Here is a 20,992-nt window from a genome sequence, read left to right on the forward strand (position 1 = left end):
CTTTATCCCGATATTCCAGGGATTCCCTGCTCAGTTATCCCGATATTCTAGGAATTCCCTGCTCCATTATCCTGACATTATCCCGATATTCCAGGGATTCTCTGCTCAACTATTCCAATATTCCAGGGATTCTCAATGATCCCAATATTCCAGGGATTCTCTGCTCAGTTATCCCGACATTATCCCGATATTCCAGGAATTCTCTGCTCAGTTATCCTGATATTCCAGGGATTTTCTGCTCCATTATCCCGATATTCCAGGGATTCTCAGTTATCCTGATACTCCAGGGATTCTCTGATCAGTCCCCTCAGCCTCCTCAAACTCCCCCAGAGCTCCCTGACCAACCCTTGCTGTGTCCCCTCTGTGTCCCCAATGTCCCCCCAGCCTCCTCAAACACCCCCTGACCAGCCCTTGCCGTGCCCTCTGTGTCCCCAATGTCCCTCCATGTCCCCCCAATGTCCCCTCAGCCTCTCTAAACACCCCCAGAGCTCCCTGACCAACCCCTAGCTGTGTCCCCTCTGAGACCCCAATGTCCCCAATGTCCCCCAGCCTCCTCAAACAGCCCCCTGGCCAACCCTTGCCGTGTCTCCCCATGTCCCCAGTGTCCCCTCACCCCCAGAGTTCCTTGATCAGCCCCTTGCTGTGTCCCCTGTGTCCCATGTCCCCCAGCCTCTCTAAACACCCTGACCAACCCCTTGCCGTGTCCCCAATGTCCCTCAATGTCCCCAATGTCCCCAATGTCCCCCATGTCCCCTCCAGCCTCTATAACCCCCTGACCAATTCCCTTCAGTGTCCCCAATGTCCCTAATGTCCCCAATGTCCCCAATGTCCCCAATGTCCCCAGTGTCCCCCAGGTTCCCTAAACACCCCAGAGTCTGTGACCCTTGCCATGTCCCCTGTGTCTCCCAATGTCCCCAATGTCCCCCCAGCCTCTCTAAACACCCCTGACCAGCCCTTGCCGTGTCCCCCATGTCCCCAATGTCCCCAATGTCCCTAATGTGCCCCGTGTCCCCTCAAACACCCCCAGAGTTCCCTGACCAACCCTTGCCATGTCCCCTCTGTGTCCCCAATGTCCCCCAATGTCCCCCCAAGTTCTCCCCATGTCCCCCCAGCCTCTCTAAACGCCCCCTGACCAGCCCTTGCCGTGTCCCCTCTGTGTCCCCATGTCCTCCCCGTGTCCCCCAATGTCACCCCAATGTCCCCCCTTTGTCTCCCCATGTTCTCCCCAGCCCCTTTACTCCCCGCGTCCCCTTGTCCCCTCTCGGACCCCCAGGTGTCCCCAAATCCCCCAGGTGTCCCCAGATGCCCCCAGAGTGTCCCCAAATCCCCCAGGTGTCCCCAAATGCCCCCAGGTGTCCCCAAATGCCCCCCAGGTGTCCCCAAACACGGTCAGTGGCTCCAAGAACTGTGTCACCTTTATTGGTTCCTGTCCGTGACTGTCCCCATGGCGACCCTGACTGACCCCATGGCGACCCTGACTGTCCCCATGGCGACCCCGGCCACCCCCTCCGTGGCTCTGGTGGCCCTGGCTCTCCTCTGGTCCCTTTGGTGGCCCTTTGGTGGCCACAGTGGCTTCAGCAGTGACCCCTCGGTGGCCCTGGCTGTCCCCAGGGCGGTGCTGGCCATCCTGACTGTCCCTGTGGTGGCCTTTGGTGGCTCTCAGCGTCCCCTTGGTGGCCCCGCGGTGACCTCTAGGTGGCCTCGGTGACCCTCTGGTGGCCCTGGCCATCCCCTTGGTGGCCACAGTGCCCCTGAGGTGGCCCCGGGTGGCTCCTTGGTGGCCCTGGGTGGCCCCGAGTGGCCCCGGGTGGCCCCTGGGTGGCCCTGTGTGGCTCCTAGGTGGCCCTGGGTGGCTCCTTGGTGGCCCTGAGGTGGCCCTGGTGTCTCCTAGGTGGCCCTGGGTGGCTCCTCAGTGGCCCTGGTGGCTCCTTGGTGGCCCTGGGTGTCTCCTGGGTGGCTCCTCAGTGGCCCCTGGTGGCCCTTGGTGGCCCTGGTGGCCCTGGGTGGCTCCTTGGTGGCCTCGGGTGGCCCTGGTGGCCCTGGGTGACTCCTCGGTGGCTCCTCAGTGTCCCCTGGTGGCCCTGGTGGCCCCTTGGTGGCCCTGGTGGCCCCGTGTCCCCTCCGGCTCCGGATTGGTTGGTTTGACGCACTCGACCCAAAGTTGGTTTGGCAGAATTTTGGGGGGAAGGGGGAGGAGGGGGGAGGGACCCCCAAACCCGGGGGGGGGAGGGGAGGGAGACCCCAAAATCGGGGGAAGGGGGGGAAACCCCTCCCCCCTCCCAAATTTGGGGTCCCCAGGAGGTTTTGGGGTCTGAGGGGAGGGGGAGGGGACACCCCAAAACCTGGGGGGAGGGGCTGCACCCCCCCGCGTGTCCCCAAATCCCCCGAGCGGGGCTGGGGGGGTCCCCGAAATCCTAGGGGGGGGTCCCCAAAATCCGGGGGGGTCCCCGAAATCCGGGGGGGTCCCCAAATCCGGGGGTGACCCCAAAATCTCGGAGGGTCCCCAAAATCCGGGGGGGTCTCACCACCCCAGGAAGGACCCCCCAATTTGATCCCCAAACTGGGGGGTCCCGTGAATTTTGGGGTTCCCCAAACCCCTAGGAGGGTCCCCAAAACTTTCGGGGGTCCCCTTCGCCCCCCCCCCGATTTTGGGGTTCCCCTCCCCCTCTGTACAGCGAGGCGAGGCCCCCCCCGGCTGGGGGGGGGTTGTGCTTCCAGGGGGGGTCCCGCCGGGCTTGGGGGACCCCCGGGGAGGGTGGGGGGGGCGGTTTTGGGGTTCCCCCCCCCGTGCCTCAGTTTCCCCGGGGGGGGGGCTGGTCCATTTACATTATATTACAAGGAAAATGTGTCTCTTTTTTTGGGGGGGGGCTCCCCGTTTTTGGGGGTCTCTCTCCCCATTTTGGGGGGTCTCTCCCCATCTCGGGGGGGGTCACCCCTCAGCCTGGGGGGTCTCATGCCCCCCCCGCCCCCCCGGCTCGTTTTGGGGGATGGCTTTTGGGGGGGACAGGCTGGGGTGGGACCCCAAAAAACCCCCCAGGTTTGGGGGGGCTGGGGGCACGAGGGGGGTGGGAGAGACCCCCGGAAGGTCCTGTGGCACTGTCCTGGGCGAGGGAGGGGACAGCAGCCGGCCGGTCCGTGAGGGGACGGTGACAATGGCGGCCAGGCTGTCCCTCCATGAGGGGACGGTGACAATGGCGGCTGGTCCCTGAGGGGACGGTGACAATGGCGGCCGGGCCTGCTCCTCTGTGAGGGGATGGTGACAATGGCGGCCAGGCTGTCCCTCCGTGAGGGGATGGTGACAATGGCGGCCGGTCCATGAGGGGACAGTGACAATGGCGGCCTGCTCCTCCGTGAGGGGACGGTGACAATGGCGGCTGGCCGGTCCCTGAGGGGACGGTGACAATGGCGGCCTGCTCCTCTGTGAGGGGACGGTGACAATGGCGGCCTGCTCCTCTGTGAGGGGACGGTGACAATGGCAGCCTGCTCCTCCCTGAGGGGACGGTGACAATGGCGGCCAGGCCTGCTCCTCGTGCGACGCCCCGGGTGACACTGGCTGCTTGTGGCAAGGTCCCCCAGTGCCACCAGATCCTCGTGTGACACCCAAATCCTCGTGTGACACCAGATCCTCGTGTGACACCGAATCCTCGTGTGACACCAAATCCTCGTGTGACACCAAATCCTCGTGCCAAGGCAGCCTGTCCAGCCCCTGGCACAGCCGCTGTCCCTCGGCCAGGCCGGGCCTGAGGCCGCACTGTCCACTCTGGCCGCAGCCGGGGTGTGGCTCGGTCCTTTGTCCTCGTGCCAGGGGGTGTCCTGCAGTGCCACCGGACCCTCGTGCCAGGCTGGACCCTCGTGAAAGGGTGTCCTTGATCGCCGCCGGACCCTCGTGCCAAGCTGGACCCTCGTGCCAGGCCATGCCGCCAGACCCTCGTGCCAGGCCCCCCAGTGAGGATGGACACTTGAGTTGGACTTTGAGGCCGCTGGTCGTGAGAGCTCCTCGAGTGAGGCTGCTGGACCCCCGAGTGACCCCGGAGCCCTGAGGGACCCCCCAGACCCCTGACCGAGGAGGGGGCTTGGCCTGGGGCCGGACCCCCAAGTGACCCCAGAGCCCCCAGACCCCCAAGTGTCCCCAGACCCCCAGGACCCCCAGACCCTCGTGTGAGGAGGGGGCTTGGCTTGGGGCCAGACCCCCGGGTGTCCCCAGAGCCCCAAGTGTCCCCAGGACCCCCAGACTCTTGACCAAGGGGGGCTCCTCGTGCAAGCCCAGCCCCCCCTGTCCCCCCAGCCCCTCGCGCTCTGGGGGGTCCTGGAGTGTCCCCCAAGTGTCCCCAGACCCCCACGTGAGGAGGGGGCTTGGCTTGGGGCCGGACCCCGAGTTCCCCCAGCCCCTCGCGCTCTGGGGGGTCCCGGAGTGTCCCCCAAGTGCCCCCAGCCCCCTGTGTGCCCAGGGGTCCTGGACTGACCCCCGTGTGTGAGGAGGGGTCCTGGGGTGACCCCCAAGTGTCCCCAGCTCTGGGGGGTCCCGGACTGACCCCCAAGTGTCCCCAGCATCTGGGGGGGGGGTCCTGGGGTGCCCCCCGAGTGCCCAGAGACCCCTGCGTCCCCCCAGCCCCATATGAGTGGGGGTCCCAGACTGACCCCCGACTGCCCAGAGACCCCCAAATGCCCCCAGCCCCTATCCGAGGAGGGGTCCTGGAGTGACCCCCAAGTGTCCCCAGCTCTGGGGGGTCCCGGATTGCCCCCCGCGTGCCCCCAGCCCCCCGAGCGCCCCCAGCCCCATATGAGCGGGGGTCCCGGATTGCCCCCCGAGCCCCCCTCCCTGCGCGGGGGTCTCACAGGCTGGTCACCAGCTGCATCTGCCCGTCGGGCTCGCCGCCCCCCGCGCCCCCCTCGGAGCCCCCGAAGGTGTCGGGGCTGTGCCGCCGGGCCGGGGGGGGCGCTCGGCCGGGACCCCCCAGGTACGGGGGGGCGGGGGGCGGCGGGAGCCCCTCGGGGCTGCTGTCGGGGTAGTCCCGCGGCGGGTGGGGGGCGTGCCGGGGGTCGGGCAGGGGGGGCAGCCCGGCCGGGGGTCCCCTGGCCAGCTCCTGGTAGAGCAGCCCCAGCTCGGGGGCGCCGGGGGGGGGCTCGCCGGGGGGGGGAGGGGGCGGCGGGGGGGGATGGGAGGAGGAGGAGGAGGAGGAGGAGCCCCCCGCCGCCCCCCGCAGGTTGTTGTGCACCAGCTCCGAGATGATCATCTTCTCCAGCGCCGCGGGGTCGGGGGGCGCGGCCGGACAGCCCCCCGCCCGAGCCGGGACCCCCGAGCCGTGCCCACCCCCAGCCTCGGGACCCCCCCGCAGGCTGTAGCTGTTGTTGAAGTTGCCGTTGAGGGGCAGCGGCTCCGGGGGGTCCCGGGGGGGCTCTGCGGGGACAGGGGGGGAGGGGCTAGCGGGGGATTGGGGGATTTGGGGGTCATTTGGGGTCCGGGGTCCCGGGGGCTCTGCGGGGACAGGGAGGAGGTCAGTGAAGGGATTGGGGGATTCGGGGGATTTGTGGGGATTTGGGCTCGGGGTCCCGGGGGCTCTGCGGGGACAGGGGGGGGAGGTTAGCGGGGGTTTGGGGAGGTTTGGGAGGCTTGGGGGGATTGGGGGGATTTGGGGAGGTTTGGGGGAATTGGGGAGGTTTGGGGGATTTTTGGGGGCCTGGGGATCCTGGGGCTCTGCAGGACAGGGGGGTCAGTCGGGGATCTGGGGAGGTTTGCGGGGATTTGGGGCTCCGGAGGCTCCGGGGGGTCTGTGGGGACACGGGGGTCAGTGAAGGAGGGATTTGGGGGTCCTGGGGTCTCGGGGGCTCGAGAGACGGGGGGGTCAGTGGGGAGATTTGGGGGGATTTGGAGGTGATTTGTGGGGGATTTTTGGGGGTCTGTGAGGAGGTCCGGCAAGGCTTTGGGGGGATTTTTGGGGGAGTGGGGTCGTTTGGGGGCTCCGGGGTCTTGTGGGGACAGGGGAGGTCGGGGGATTTGTGGGAGTGGAGGACATTTGGGGGGATTTGGGGAGGTTTTGGGGGAATTTGGGGTCATTTGGGGGCTCCGGGGCTCTGCGGGACAGGAGGGTCAGCGGGAGGATTTGAGGGATTGGGGGTCGTTTGGGGGGTCCTGGGGGTCTTTGGGGAGGTCAGGGATTTGGGGGCTTAGGGGGTCATTTGAGGGTCCCGGGGCTCTGGGACAGGGGGGTCAGTCAGGGGGATTTGGGAGGTTTGGGGGCATTTTTGGGGAGTGGGGGTCGTTTGGGGGCTCCAGGGGGTCCCGGGGGCTCTGCGGGGACAGGGGGTCAGTGGGGGAGATTTGGGGGATTGGGGAAGGGGGACATTTGGGGGCTCTGCGGACGGGGGGTCAGTCGGGGAGATTTGGACGGTTTGGGGGGATTTGGGGAGGTTTGGGGGGATTTGGGGGGGTTTGGGGGGATTTGGGGGCTCCAGGGGGTCCCGGGGGCCCTGTGGGGACGGGGGGTCAGTCGGGGGGCATTTGGGAGGGGATTGGGGGTCCTTTGGGGGCTCTGGGGGCTCTCTGGGGAGGTTTGGGGGGGGATTTTTGGGGTGGGGTCAGTGGGATGGGGGGGTCTGGGGGCTATTGGGGTCTGGGGGCTCTATGGGGCTGTATGGGGTTTGGGGGTCGTTTTGGGGTCAGTGGAGGGTCTGGGGGCATTTCCAGGTCAGTGAGGGTCTCTGGGGCTAAGGGTGTGCCTGGGGGGTCAGTGAGGGGTCAGTGAGAGGTCTGGGGATTTCTGGGGTTTGGGGGTCGTTGTGGGGCTGGGGGATTTGGGGGTCAGTGAGGGTCTGGGGGCTGTAAGGGGGATTTGGGGGTCATTGGGGGATTTGGGGGTCAGTGGGGGGTCATCCGGGGGTCTTTGGGGAGGATTGGGGGATTTTTGGGGAGTGGGGTCAGTGGGATGGGGGTCTGGGGGGCTATTGGGGTCTGGGGGTGATTGGGGATTTGGGGGGTCAGTGAGGGTCTGGGGGCTACATGGGGGTTTGGGGTCAGTGGTTTGGGGGGTCACGGGGCTATTGGGGCCTGGGGGCTCTGTATGGGAGTTTGGGGGTCAGTGAGGGATTTGGGGGGTCTGGGGGATTTGGGGGGTTTGGAGGTCAGTGGTTTGGGGGTCTGGGGGCTATTGGGGTCTGGGGGCTGTATGGGAGTTTGGGGCAGTGGAGGGTCTGGGGGACTTGGGGGTCAGTGAGGGGTCTGTAGGGATTTGGGGTTTGGGGGTCAGTGGGATGTGGGTCACAGGCTACAAATCTTGGGGTCTGTGTGTTTCAAATGGGTGAGGGGTCAGTGTGGGATTTGGGGGATTTGGGGTCAGTGAGGGTCAGTGAGGGGTCTGGGGGCTGTAAGGGGGATTTGGGGGTCATTGGGGGATTTGGGGGTCAGTGGGGCGTCGGTCTGAGGGGGCCTCTGGGGAGGACTGGGGGATTTTTGGGGAACTTGGGAGGCCAGTGGTCAGGGTCACGGGGGCTGGGGTCTGGGGGGTCTTTGGGGGGTCCGGGGTTGATTTGTGGGGAAGGGGGACATTTGGGGGCTCCGGGGTCCCAGGGGGCTTCTGGGGAGGCTTCCTGGGGGGATTTTTGGGGGTTTGGGGGTCAGTGGGATTGGGGTCTGGGGGGCTATTGGGGTCTGGGGGGCTCTATGGGGGTTTGGGGGTCGTTGTGGGGGCTGGGGGGGGATTTGGGGACACAGAGGGGACATTGGGGTCACACAGGGTCACAAGGGTCACACAGGGTCACACAGGGGTCACTGAGGGGACATTAGAGTCACACAGGGGTCACACAGAGGGGTCAGGGGGGACATTGGGGTCACACAGAGGTCACACAGAGGTCACACAGAGGTCACACACAGGTCACACAGAGGTCACAGGGGTCACAGAGGTCACACAGAGGTCACTCACTGGTGTCACGGAAGCTCCCTGGGGACAGAAGCAGCAGTCAGGAAGGTCCTGAAGCCCTCAGAGCCCCAAAATCACCCCCAGGGGGACATTTGGGGACATTTTGGGGACATTTTGGGGCTCCAGGGGGTTTGGGGCATTCCCAGGGGTTGGGGACAGTTTGGGGGGATTTTTGGGGGATTTTTTGGGAGATTTTGGGTGATTTTTGGTGTATTTTTGGGTGATTTTTGGTGTATTTTTGGGGTGATTTTTAGTGTATTTTTTAGGGATTTTTGGTGTATTTTGGGGTGATTTTTGGTGGATTTTTGGGTGATTTTTGGTGTATTTTTTGGGTGAATTTCAGTGTATTTTTGGGTGATTTTTGGTGGATTTTTGGGTGATATTTGGGTGATTTTCGGTGATTTTTGGTGTATTTTTTTGGGATTTTCGGTGATTTTTGCTGCATTTTTTTGGGGATTTTTTGGGGATTTCCCTCCCTCCCCTCCCTCGGGGGTCAGTTTGGGGTGATTTTTGGGTGATTTTTTTGGGGGATTTTTGGGATTTTCAATCCCTCCCACCAGTCAGGGGTCCCTTTGGGGTGATTTTTGGTCGATTTTTTGTGGATTTTTGGTGTAATTTTTGGGGGAATTTTGGGGTATTTTTTTGGGGATTTTTGGGATTTTCAGTCCCTCCCATCAGTCAGGGTCAGTTTGGGGTGATTTTGGGTGGATTTTTTGGGGGATTTTTGGGATTTTTAGTGGATTTTTGATGTATTTTTTAGGGATTTTTGGTGTATTTTTTGGGAGTTTTGGGATTCTCAATCCCTCCCACCAGTCAGGGGTCAGTTTGGGGTGATATTTAGGTGATTTTTGGTGTATTTTTTGGGGATTTTTGGGGGAGTTTTTTTGGATTTTTGGTGTATTTTTTGGGGATTTTTGGGATTTCCCTCCCTCCCACCAGTCAGGGTCCCTTTGGGGTGATTTTTGGTGGATTTTTTGGTGATTTTTGGTGGTTTTTTTGTGGATTTTCGGTGATTTTCAATCCCTCCCATCACTCGGGGGTCAGTTTGGGGTGATTTTTGGGTGATTTTTGGTGTATTTTTGGGGGATTTTTTTGTGTATTTTTGGGTGATTTTTGGTGTGTTTTTTGGGTGATATTTGCATGATTTTTGGTGTGATTTTTTGGGATTTTCATTGATTTTCGGTGTATTTTTGGTGATTTTCAGTGTATTTTTTTGGGATTTTTGGTGACTTTCAGTGTATTTTTTTGGGGATTTTTTTGGGATTTCCCTCCCTCCCCTCACTCAGGGTCCCTTTGGGGTGATTTTTGGTGTATTTTTTGGTGATTTTTGGTGTATTTTTTTTGATTTTTGGGATTTTCAGTCCCTCCCATGGGTCAGGGTCACTTTGGGGTAATTTTTGGTGTATTTTTTGTGAGATTTTCAGTGATTTTCAATCCCTCCCATGGGTCAGGGGTCAGTTTGGGGTGATTTTTTGGGGGATTTTCGGTGATTTTCAGTCCCTCCCACCAGTCAGGGGTCCCTTTGGGGGGATATTTGGGTGATTTTTGGTGTATTTTTGATGTATTTTTTTTGGATTTTCGGTGATTCTCGGTGTATTTTCGGTGATTTTTGGTATATTTTTTGGGGGATTTTTTTGGGATTTCCCTCCCTCCCCTCACCCCGGGGGTCCCTTTGGGGGGATATTTGGGTGATTTTTGGTGTATTTTTTGGGATTTTTAGGTGATTTTTGGTCGATTTCGGTGATTTTCGGTGTATTTTCGGTGATTTTTGGTGTATTTTTTTGGGATTTTCGGTGATTTTCGCTGCATTTTTTTTTTGATTTTTTGGGGATTTCCCTCCCTCCCCTCCCCGGGGGTCCCTGGGGGGTCATGGGGTGATATTTGGTGTATTTTTTTGGGTGATTTTCAGTGTATTTTTGGGTGATTTTTGGTGGATTTTTGGGTGATATTTGGGTGATTTTCGGTGTATTTTTGGTGTATTTTTTTGGGATTTTCAGTGATTTTCGCTATATTTTTTGGGGGGTTTTTTTGGGATTTCCCTCCCTCCCATCACTCGGGGGTCAGTTTGGGGTGATATTTGGGTGATTTTTGGTGTATATTTTGGGTGATTTTCAGTGTATTTTTGGGTGATTTTTGGTGGATTTTTGGTGTATTTTTTTTCGATTTTGGGTGATTTTCAGTGATTTTTGGTGTATTTTTTTGATTTTTGGTGATTTTCGGTATATTTTTGGGCACTTTTTTGGGATTTCCCTCCCTCCCCTCCCTCGGGGGTCCCTGGGGGGTCATGGGGTGATATTTGGTGTATTTTTTTTTGATTTTGGGTGATTTTCGGTGATTTTTGCTGTATTTTTTTGGGATTTTCGGTGATTTTCGCTGCATTTTTTTGGGGATTTTTTTGGGATTTTTTTGGGATTTCCCTCCCTCCCCTGCCCGGGGGTCCCTGGGGGGCTCAGACCCACCTGTGGCGCTGAAGGCGGGGGGCGAGGCGGGGGTGAAGCCCCCTCCCTCGGCCAGCAGGGTGTTGTAGGGGCTCGAGCCCCCCCGCGGGGGCAGCACCGGGTTGGGCAGCAGGTGAGAGCCTGGGGGACACAGGGGGTCACAATTTGGGGGTCCTGGGGGTTTGGGGGTCTTTGGGGTCCTGGGGGTTTGGGGGTCATAAATTGGGGTCCTGGGGGTTTGGGGGTTTTGGGGGATCTTTGGGGGTCCTGGGGGGTCCTGGGGATCACAAATTGGGGTCCTGGGGGTCACAGGAGGTCCTGGAGATCATAAATTGGGGTCCTGGGGGGTTTGGGGGGTTTTGGGGGTTTTGGGGGTCCTGGGGATCACAAATTGGGGTCCTGGGGGTTTTGGGGGGTTTTGGGGGTCCTGGGGGGTCACAGGGGTCCCAGAGATCATAAATGGGGTCCTGGGGGATTTAGGGGTCTTTGAGGGGGTCTGGGGGGTTTGGGGGTCTTTGGGGGTCCCTAGAGTGTCCTGGATGGGGTCTTTGGGGGTCCTGGGGGTCACAAATTGGGGGTCTGGGGGTGCTGGGGGTTCTGGGGGATCTTTGGGGGTCATAAATTGGGGTCCTGGGGGGTTTGGGGGTTTTGGGGGTCTGGGGGTCCCCAGAGTGTCCTGGAGGGGTTTGGGGGTCCTGGGGGTCCTGGGGGGTCTGTAAGGGGTCTCTGGGGGTCCTGGGGATCACAAATTGGGGTCCTGGGGGGTTTTGGGGGTCCTGGGGGTCCTGGGGGTCTGTAAGGGGGTTTTTGGGGGGTCCTGGGGATCACAAATTGGGCTCCTTAGGGGGTTTTGGGGTCTTTGGGGGTCCCTAGAGCATCCTGGAGAGGTTTTGGGGTCCCTGGGGTCCTGAGGATCACAAATGGGGGTCCTTGGGGGTTGGGGGTCCTGGGGATCATAAATTGGGGTCCTGGAGGGGTTTGGGGGTCCCTAGAGTGTCCTGGAGGGGTTTGGGGGTCCTGGGGGTCTGTGAGGTGGCCCTGGGGGGCCTGGGGGATCTTTGGGGTCCCTGGGGATCACAAATTGGGGTCCTGGAGGGGTTTTGGGGGTCACAGGGGGTCCCTAGAGTGTCCTGGAGGGGAATTTGGCGTCCTTAGGGGGGTCTTTAGGGGTCACAGGGTGTCCTGGGGATCACAAATTGGGGTCCTGGGGAGACTTTGAGAGGTTTTTGGGGGTCCTGGGGGTCCCTAGAGTGTCCTGGAGGGGTTTTGGGGGTCCCTGAGAGGTCCTGGAGGGGTTTTTGGGGTCACAGGGGGTCACAGGTGGTCCTGGGGGTCCTGGGGGTCTGGGAGACATCCTGGGGGTTCCTAGAGTGTCCTGGAGGGGATTTTGGGGGTCCTGGGGGGTCTTTGGGGGTCTGTGAGGGGGTCTTGGGGATCACAAATTGGGGTCCTCGGGGGGTTTTGGGGGTCCTGGGGGTCTGGGAAGACATCCTAGGGGTCCCTAGAGTGTCCTGGAGGGGATTTTGGGGTCTTTAGGAGTCTTTGGGGTCCCTGGGGAGGTCCAGGAGGGAATTTTGGGGTCCCAAACTTTGGGGTCTCACCTCTGTTCAGGATTGGGGGGGGTTGGGGGAATTTTGGGGTTTTTTTGGGATTTTTTTGGGGTTTTTTGTGGGGTTTTGGGATTTTTGGGGGGTTTTTGGGGAGGGGTCTCACCTCTGTTCAGGATTGGGGTTTGGGGTTTTTTGGGGTTTTCTTGGGGATTTTTTGGGATTTTTTGGTTATGTTGGGGTCTCACCTCAGTTCAGGGTGGTGTTTTTTTTGGTTTTTTGGGGTTTTTTTGGTTTTTTGGGATTTTTGGGGTTTTTTTTGGAGTTTTTTGGGGATTTTTTGGGGTTTTTTGGGGTTTTTTGTGGGGTTTTGGGATTTTTGGGGTTTTTTTGGGGAGGGGTCTCACCTCTGGTCAGGACTGGGGGGCTTTGGGGTTTTTTTTTTTGGGACTTTTTGGGGATTTTTGGGGTTTTGGGGAGGGGTCTCACTTTGGTTCAAGGTGGTGTTTTTTTGGGGTTTTTTGGGGATTTTTGGTTATTTTGGGGTCTCACGTCGGTTGAGGGTGGGGTTTTTGGGATTTTGGGGTATTTTTTTGGTTTTTTGGGGTCTCACCTCGGTTCAGGGTGGTTTTTTTGGGATTTTTTGGGGGAGTTTTGGGGTTTTTTGGGATTTTTTGGGGTTATTTTTTGGGTCTCACCTCAGTTCAGGGTGGGGGATTTTTGGGTTTTTTTGGGATTTTGGGTTTTTTGGGGTATTTTTTGGGGTCTCACCTCGGTTCAGGGTGGGTTTTTTTGGATTTTGGGGGTTTTTTGGGTTATTTTTGGGTCTCACCTCGGTTCAGGGTGCATTTTTGGGGGATTTTTTTTGGTTTTTCGGGATTTTTTGAGTATTTTTGGTTATTTTTTGGGGTCTCACCTCCGTTGAGGGTGGTTTTTTTGGGATTTTTTTGGGTTTTTTGGGGTTTTTTTGGGGTTTTTTTGGTCTCACCTTGGCTCAGAGTGGGTTTTGTTGGGATTTTTTTTGGTTTTTCGGGATTTTTTGGGGATTTTTTGGATTATTTTTGGGGTCTCACCTCTGTTCAGGGTGGGGTTTTTGGGTTATTTTGGGTTATTTATGGTTATTTTTGGGGTATTTTTTGGGGTCTCACCTCTGTTCAGAGTAGGGGTGCTGTTCAGGGTTATTTAGGGTTATTTTTGGGTTATTTTTGGGTTATTTTTGGGATTTTTTGGGTTATTTTTGGTCTCACCTCTGTTCAGGGTCGGGGTGCTGTTCAGGGTTATTTTTTGGGATTTTTTTTGGGTATTTTTTGGGGTCTCACCTTGGTTCAGGGTGGGGGTGCTGTTCAGGGTTATTTTTGGGGTATTTTTGGGTTATTTTGGGGTCTCACCTCGGTTCAGGGTGGGTTTTTTTGGATTTTAGGTTTTTTGGGTTATTTTTGGGATTTTTTTGGGGTTATTTTGGGGTCTCACCTCTGTTCAGGGTCGGGGTGCTGTTCAGGGTTTTTTGGGGTGTTTTTGGGGTATTTTTGGGGTTATTTTTGGTCTCACCTCTGTTCAGGGTCGGGGTGCTGTTCAGGGTTTTTTGGGGTGTTTTTGGGGTATTTTTGGGGTTATTTTTGGTCTCACCTCGGTTCAGGGTCGGGGTGCTGTTCAGATCTCCCCCCATGAAACTCGACTCTGTCTGTTTCCTGACTGTGTCGTTCCACATCCTGCGGATCCGGCTCTGGGGGGACAGCGGGGGTGAGACCCTCGGGACCCCAAAAAACACCCAAAACAGCCCAAAACCAGCTCAAAACCACCCCAAAAACCTCCCCAAAAAACCACCCAAAACAGCCCCAAAACCAGCTCGAAAACATCCCAAAAACAGCCCAAAAACCACCCAAAACAGCCCAAAACCAACACAGAAACCCCCAAAACCCACCCAAACCAGCCCAAAAACCACCCCAAAAACCACCCAAAACCACCCCAAAAACCACCCAAAACAGCCCCAAAACCAGCCCAAAAACATCCCAAAACACACCCCAGAAACACCCCAAACAACACTCCAGAATCCCCCAAAAACCACCCAAAACAGCCCAAAACCAGCCCAAGAAACACCCATGAACCCACCAAAAAAACACCCGAAAACCACCCCATAAACCACCCCAAAAACATTCCAAAAAATACCTCAAAACCACCCCAAAAACACTCCAAAACCACCCCAAAAACCACCCCAGAAAACACCCCAAAAAATACCCCAAAACCACCTCACAAACAACCTGGAAACCCCCAAAAACCACCCCAAAAAACCCCAAAACCACCTCAAAACCACCCCAAAAACCACCCCAGAAACACCCCAAAACCACCCTGGAAACCCAAAAAACACCACAGAACCCCAAAAAAACCACCCTAAAAACACCCTGGAATCCCAAAAAAACACCCCAAAAATACCTCAAAAACACCCCAAAAACATCCCAAAAAACCCCCTAAAAACACCCCAATAAACAACCCAAAACCACCCTGGAATCCCCAAAAGAAACACACTAGAAACCCCCAAAAAATGCCTCCCAAAACACCCCAAAATCTCCCCAAAAACACCCAAAACCCACCCCAAAAACACCCCAAAAAACACCCCAAAAAACCACCCCAAAACCAACCCGGAAACCCCCAAAACCACCCAAAAAACCACCCGAAAAAAACCCCTAAAAACACCCCAAAAACCACCCCAAAAACCATCCCAAAAACCACCCCGGAAACCCCCCAAAAACACCCCAAAAACCTCCCAAAAAAACCCCCCAAAAAACAACCCAAAAACCACCCCGGAATCCCAAAAAAAACCACCCTAGAAACCCCCAAAAACCACCACAGAAACCCCAAAAAACACCCCAAAACCACCCTGGAATCCCAAAAACCACACCCCTACACCACCCCCAAAAATCACCCCAAAAAACCACCCCAGAAACCCCCAAAAAACACCCCAAAAACACCCCAGAAACCCCCAAAAACCTCCCAAAACCACCCCAAAAAATACCTCAAAACCATCCCCCCCAAAAAAAACCCATAAACACCCAAAACCCACCCCAAAACCACCCCAAAAAACACCACAAAAACCACCATAAAACCACCCTGGAATCCCCCAAAAAAACACCACTGAACCCCAAAAAACACCCGAAACACACCCCAAAAAACCCCCAAGAGACACCACAGAAACCCCAAAAAAACCACCCCAAAACCACCCTGGAATCCCAAAAAAACCACCCCAAAAACCAACCCAAAAAAAACCCCAAAACCAACCCAGAAACCCCCAAAAACACCGAAAAGAGCCCAAAAACCACCCCAAAAACAACCCGGAAACCCCCCAAAAAACACCCCCAAAAAAACCCAAAAACCACTCCGGAATCCCCCAAAAACACCCCAAAAACACCCCAAAAAACACCACAAAACCACCCCAAAAACACCTCAAAAGCACCCTAAAAGCACCCCAAAAACACCTCAAAAACACCCCAAAACCAACTCGGAAACCCCCAAAAAATACCCCAAAACCACCCCAAAACCAACCCGGAAATCCCAAAAAACCACCCCAAAAATACCTCCAAAACACATCAAAAACATCCCAAAAAACACCCTAAAAAACACCCCAAAAACAACCTAAAACCACCCTGGAATCCCCCAAAAAACCACACTAGAAACCCCCAAAAAACGCCGAAAACCACCTCAAAACCACCCCAAAAACAACCCGGAAACACCCCAAAAACCACTCCAAAAACAACCCAAAACCACCCCGGAACCACCCAAAAAACACCCTAGAAACCCCCAAAAAACACCCCAAAACCACCCCAAATAACACCCCAAAACACACCCCAAAACCAACCCAGAAACCCCTAAAAAAAACCCCCAAAACCACCCCAAAAACCTCCCAAAACCACCCCAAAAATACCTCAAAACCACCCCAAAACAAACCCAGAAACCCCCCAAAAAAACCCCAAAAACACCCCAAAAAACACCCCAAAACAACCCGAAAACCCCCCAAAAACACCTGAAACCCCCAAAACCTCCCCAAAACCACCCCAAAAACTACCCCAAAAACAACCCAAAACACACCTCAAAAACAACCCAGAAACCCCCAATAAACATCCCCAAAAAAGACCCCAAACACACCCCAAAAAACACCACAAAAAACAACCCAAAACCACCCCGGAATCCCCCAAAAAAACACCCTAGAAACCCAAAAAACACCACGGAATCCCAAAAACCACCCTAAAAACACCCTGGAATCCCAAAAAATCCCACCCCTAAAACACCTTCAAAAAACATCCCAGAAACCCCAAAAACCACCCCAAAAACCACCCCAAATCCACCCCAAAAACACCACAAAACCACCCCCAAAACCACCCCAAAAACAACCCGGAAACCCCCAAAACCACCCCAAAAAGCACCCTAGAAACCCCCAAAAACCACCCTGGAATCCCCAAAATACAGTCCAAAAAAACTATCCGGAACCCCCCAAAAATCACCCCAGAAACCCCAAAAAACACCACAAAAACCACCCCAAAACCACCCTGGAATCCCCCAAAAAAACCACCCCAGAAACCCCCAAAAACCACCACGGAAACCCCAAAAAACACCCCAAAACCCACCCCAGAGACCCCCAGAAACACCCCAAAAACCACCCCAGAAACCCCAAAAAACCCCAAAACACCCCAAAAACTGTAGTACTGGGGGTGGGGGAATCTGGGGAGGTTTTTGGAGTTTTGGGGGTTATTTTTGGGGTTTTTTGGGGGTTTTTTGGGGTCCCACCTAGGTGCCACTGTAGTAGCTGGGGTGGGGGCAGTTTAGGGTTATTTTTGGGGTTTTTAGGGTTATTTTTAGGGTTATTTTTGGGGTTTTTAGGGTTATTTTTAGGGTTTTTAGGGTTATTTTTAGGGGTTTTTGGGGTTATTTTTGGGGTTTTTGGGATTATTTTTAGGGTTATTTTTAGGGTTTTTGGGGTTATTTTGGGTTATTTTTGGGGTTATTTTTGGGGTCTCACCTGGGTGTAGTAGCGGGGGTGGGCACGGTTTGGGGTTATTTTTGGGGTTATTTTTGGGATATTTTTGGGGTTTCGGGGTCCCACCTAGGTGCCGCTGTAGTAACATGGGTGGGGAGGTTTTTGGGGTTGTTTTTGGGGTTATTTTTGGGGTTTTTGGGGTTATTTTTGGGGTTATTTTGGGGGTTATTTTTGGGTTATTTTTGGGGTTATTTTTGGGGTTATTTTTGGGGTCCCACCTGGGTGTAGTAGCGGGGGTGGGCGCGGTTTGGGGCTATTTTGGGGTTATTTTTGGGGTTATTTTTGGGGTTATTTTTGGGGTTATTTTTGGGGTTTTTGGGGTTATTTTGGGGTTATTTTTGGGGTCTCACCTGGGTGTAGTAGCGGGGGTGGGCACAGTTTGGGGTTATTTTTGGGGTATTTTTTGGGGTTTTTGGGTTATTTTTGGGGTTATTTTTGGGGTTTTTGGGGTTATTTTTGGGGTTACTTTGGGGTTATTTTTGGGTTATTTTGGGGTTATTTTTTGGGTTACTTTGTGGTTATTTTTGGGGTTATTTTTGGGGTTTCTTTGGGGTTATTTTTGGGTTATTTTTGGGGTTATTTTTGGGGTTATTTTTGGGTTATTTTTGGGGTTATTTTTGGGTTATTTTTGGGATATTTTTGGGGTTATTTTGGGGTTTTTGGGCTTTTTTGGGGTCCCACCTGGGTGTAAGCGGGGGTGGGCGCGGTTTGGGGTTATTTTTGGGGTTATTTTTGGGGTTTTTGGGGTTTTTGGTCTCACGTCCCACCTGGGTGTAGTAGCGGGGGTGGCTGTTTGGGGTTATTTTTGGGGTTATTTTTGGGGTTATTTTGGTGTTTTGGGGGTTATTTTTGGGGTTATTTTTGGGGTTTTTGGGGTTATTTTGGGGATTTTTTTGGGTTATTTTTGGGTTTTTTTGGGGTCCCACCTGGGTGCCGCTGTAGTAGCGGGGGTGGGCGTGGTTTGGGGTTATTTTTGGGGTTTTTTTGGTGTTATTTTTGGGATTATTTTTGGGGTTTTTGGGATTTTTTTAGGGTTATTTTTGGGGTTTTTGGGGTTATTTTTAGGATTATTTTTGGGGTTTTTGGGATTATTTTTGGGGTTATTTTTGGGGTTTTTAGGGTTATTTTTGGGGTTTTTGGGTTTATTTTTAGGGTGATTTTTAGGTTTATTTTTGGGGTTTTTAGGGTTATTTTTGGGATTATTTTTAGGGTTATTTTTAGGGTTTTTTGGGTCCCACCTGAGTAGGGGGGTGGTTAGTTTGGGTTTGTTTTTTGGGTTATTTTTGGGGTATTTTTGGGGTATTTTTGGGGTCTCACCTGGGTGTAGTAGTGGGGGTGGGGGCTGTTTTGGGTTTTTTGGGGTTATTTTTGGGTTTTTGTGGTTATTTTTGGGTTTTTAGGGTTATTTTTGGGATATTTTTGGGGTTATTTTGGGTTATTTTTGGGGTTATTTTTGGGGTCCCACCTGGGTGTAGTAGCGGGGGTGGGCGCGGTTTGGGGTTATTTTGGGGTTGTTTTTCTGGTTTTTGGGGTTATTTTTGGGGTTTTTGGGGTTTTGTTCTCACCTGGGTGTAGTAGCGGGGGTGGGCGCGGTTTGGGGTTATTTTGGGGTTATTTTTGGGGTTATTTTGGGTTATTTTTGGGTTTTTTTGGGGTTTCACCTGGGTGTAGTAGCGGGGGTGGGCGCGGTTTGGGGTTATTTGGGTTTATTTTTGGGTTATTTTTGGGATTATTTTGGGGTTATTTTTGGGGTTATTTTTGGGCTTTTTTTTGGGGTTATTTTTTGGGGTTATTTTGGGGTTATTTTTGGGGTCTCACCTGGGTTTAGTAGCGGGGTTGGGTGTGGTTTGGGATTTTTTTGGGTTATTTTTGGGATATTTTTGGGGTTTTGGTCTCACCTGGGTGTAGTAGCGGGGGTGGGCTCAGTTTGGGGTTATTTTTGGGGTTTTTGGGTTATTTTTGGGGTTATTTTTGGGGTCCCACCTGGGTGTAGTAGCGGGGGTGGGTGCAGTTTGGGGTTATTTTTTGGGGTTTTTGGGTTATTTTTGGGTTTTCAGGTCTCACCTGGGTGTAGTTGGGTGGGGCGGTTTGGGGTTATTTTGGGGTTTTTTGGGTTATTTTTGGGGTTGTTTTTGGGGTTATTTTTGGGTTATTTTTGGGGTTTTTTTGGGTTATTTTTTTGGTTTTTTTGGGGTTATTTTTTGGGGTTTTTTTAGGTTATCTTTGGGGTTTTTTGGGGTTATTTTTGGGCTTATTTTTGGGTTATTTTTTGGATTTTTTTGGGTTATTTTTTGGGGTTATTTTGGGGTCTCACCTGGGTGTAGTAGCGGGGGTGGGCGTGGTTTGGGGTTATTTTTGGGTTATTTTGGTTTATTTTGGGGTTTTTGGGGTCTCGGTTCACCTGGGTGTAGTAGCGGGGGTGGGCGCGGTTTGGGGTTTTTTGGGGGTTGTTTTTGTGGTTTTTGGGGTTATTTTTGGGTATTTTTGGGGTATTTGGTCTCACCTGGGTGTAGTAGCGGGGGTGGGCGCGGTTTGGGGTTATTTTTGGGTTATTTTTGGGTTATTTTTGGTCTCACCTGGGTGTAGTAGCGGGGGTGGGCGCGGTTTGGGGTTTTTATATTTTTGGGTTATTTTTGGGATATTTTGGGGTCTCACCTGGGTGTAGTAGCGCGGGTGGGCGCGGTTTGGGATATTTTTGGGTTATTTTTGGGATATTTTTGGGGTCTCAGGTCTCACCTGGGTGTAGTAGCGGGGGTGGGCACGGTTTGGGGTTATTTTGGGTTATTTTTGGGATATTTTGGGGTCCCACCTGGGTGTAGTAGCGGGGGTGGGCGCGGTTTGGGTTGGTTTTTTGAGGTTTTTGGGGTTATTTTGGGGTTATTTTTGGGATATTTTGGGGTCTCACCTGGGTGTAGTAGCGCGGGTGGGCGCGGGCGGCAGAGGGTTTCAGGGCGCCCAGCGAGGTGCCAGGAGGTCCCCTGAGGCAGCAGCCCGAGTGCCGCAGGCACTTGCTGAGCTCCCGGTGCACCTGGGGATCAACCAGTATAAACCAGTAAAAACCAGTGACCTCCTAGTGACACCCAGTGACATCCCAGTGACACCCAGTGACACCCAGTGACATCCCAGTGAGCCCCAGTGACACCCAGTGACACCCAGTAACACCCAGTGACACCCAGTGACACACAGCTCAGCACTTGCTGAGCTCCCGGTGCACCTGGGATAAACCAGTATAAACCAGTAAAAACCAGTAAGGACCAGTGACCTCCCAGTGACATCCCAGTGACACCCAGTGACCTCCCAGTGACCCCTAGTGACACCCAGTGACACCCAGTGACACCCAGTGACACCCCAGTGAGCCCCAGTGACACCCAGTGACACCCCAGTGAGCCCCAGTAACACCCAGTGACACCCAGCTCAGCACTTGCTGAGCTCCCAGTGCACCTGGGGCAAAACCAGTAAAAACCAGTAAAAACCAGTAAGCACCAGTGACCTCCTAGTGACCTCCTAGTGACCTCCCAGTGACCACCCAGTGACCCCCAGTGACACCCAGTGACCCCTAGTGACCCCCAGTGACACACAGCTCAGCACTTGCTGAGCTCCCGGTGCACCTGGGGATAAACCAGTATAAACCAGTAAAAACCAGTAAGCACCAGTGACCTCCCAGTGACACCCAGTGACACCCCAGTGACCTTCCAGTGACACCCAGTGACACCCAGTGACACCCAGTAACACCCAGTGACACCCAGCTCAGCACTTGCTGAGCTCCCAGTGCACCTGGGGCAAAACCAGTAAAAACCAGTAAAAACCAGTAAGCACCAGTGACCTCCCAGTGACCTCCCAGTGACCTCGCAGGGACACACAGTGTCACCCAGTGACCCCCAGTGACCTCCCAGTGACATCCAGCTCAGCACTTGCTGAGCCCCCGGTGCACCTGGGGCAAAACCAGCATAAACCAGTAAAAACCAGTAAGCACCAGTGACCTCCCAGTGACATCCCAGTGACACCCCAGTGACCTCCCAGTGACCCCTAGTGACACCCAGTGACACCCAGTGACTCCCAGTGACACCC

At 54.7% G+C, this 20,992-nt stretch overlaps 2 protein-coding genes and 1 long non-coding RNA gene across 3 annotated transcripts in view; 1 reads left to right on the forward strand and 2 right to left on the reverse strand.

The window, feature by feature from the left end:
• The window catches only part of LOC146422606 (adhesion G protein-coupled receptor L1-like), a 186,512-nt gene that overhangs the window by 145,290 nt on the left and 20,230 nt on the right, over positions 1-20,992 (forward strand). The gene's annotated exons all lie outside the window — the stretch shown is intronic.
• On the reverse strand, positions 1,398-1,737 carry LOC146422611 (uncharacterized). The gene is made up of 2 exons (XR_014848031.1): positions 1,690-1,737; positions 1,398-1,554 (listed from the first exon to the last, which is right to left on the reverse strand). It is a non-coding gene; the product is annotated as an uncharacterized LOC146422611 (long non-coding RNA).
• Positions 4,817-19,957, reverse strand: LOC146422612 (adhesion G protein-coupled receptor L1-like). The gene is made up of 6 exons (XM_085045994.1): positions 19,846-19,957; positions 17,851-17,872; positions 13,525-13,621; positions 10,373-10,492; positions 7,917-7,934; positions 4,817-5,398 (listed from the first exon to the last, which is right to left on the reverse strand). The coding sequence occupies exons 3-6, from the start codon at positions 13,604-13,606 to the stop codon at positions 4,833-4,835; spliced, it is 786 nt and encodes a 261-aa protein (XP_084902120.1). The 5' UTR covers positions 13,607-13,621; positions 17,851-17,872; positions 19,846-19,957; the 3' UTR covers positions 4,817-4,832.

This window comes from Lichenostomus cassidix, unplaced genomic scaffold (assembly GCF_008360975.1).
Source record: "Lichenostomus cassidix isolate B80296 unplaced genomic scaffold, HeHo_3.0 HiC_scaffold_39, whole genome shotgun sequence".
Lineage (NCBI taxonomy): Eukaryota > Metazoa > Chordata > Aves > Passeriformes > Meliphagidae > Lichenostomus > Lichenostomus cassidix.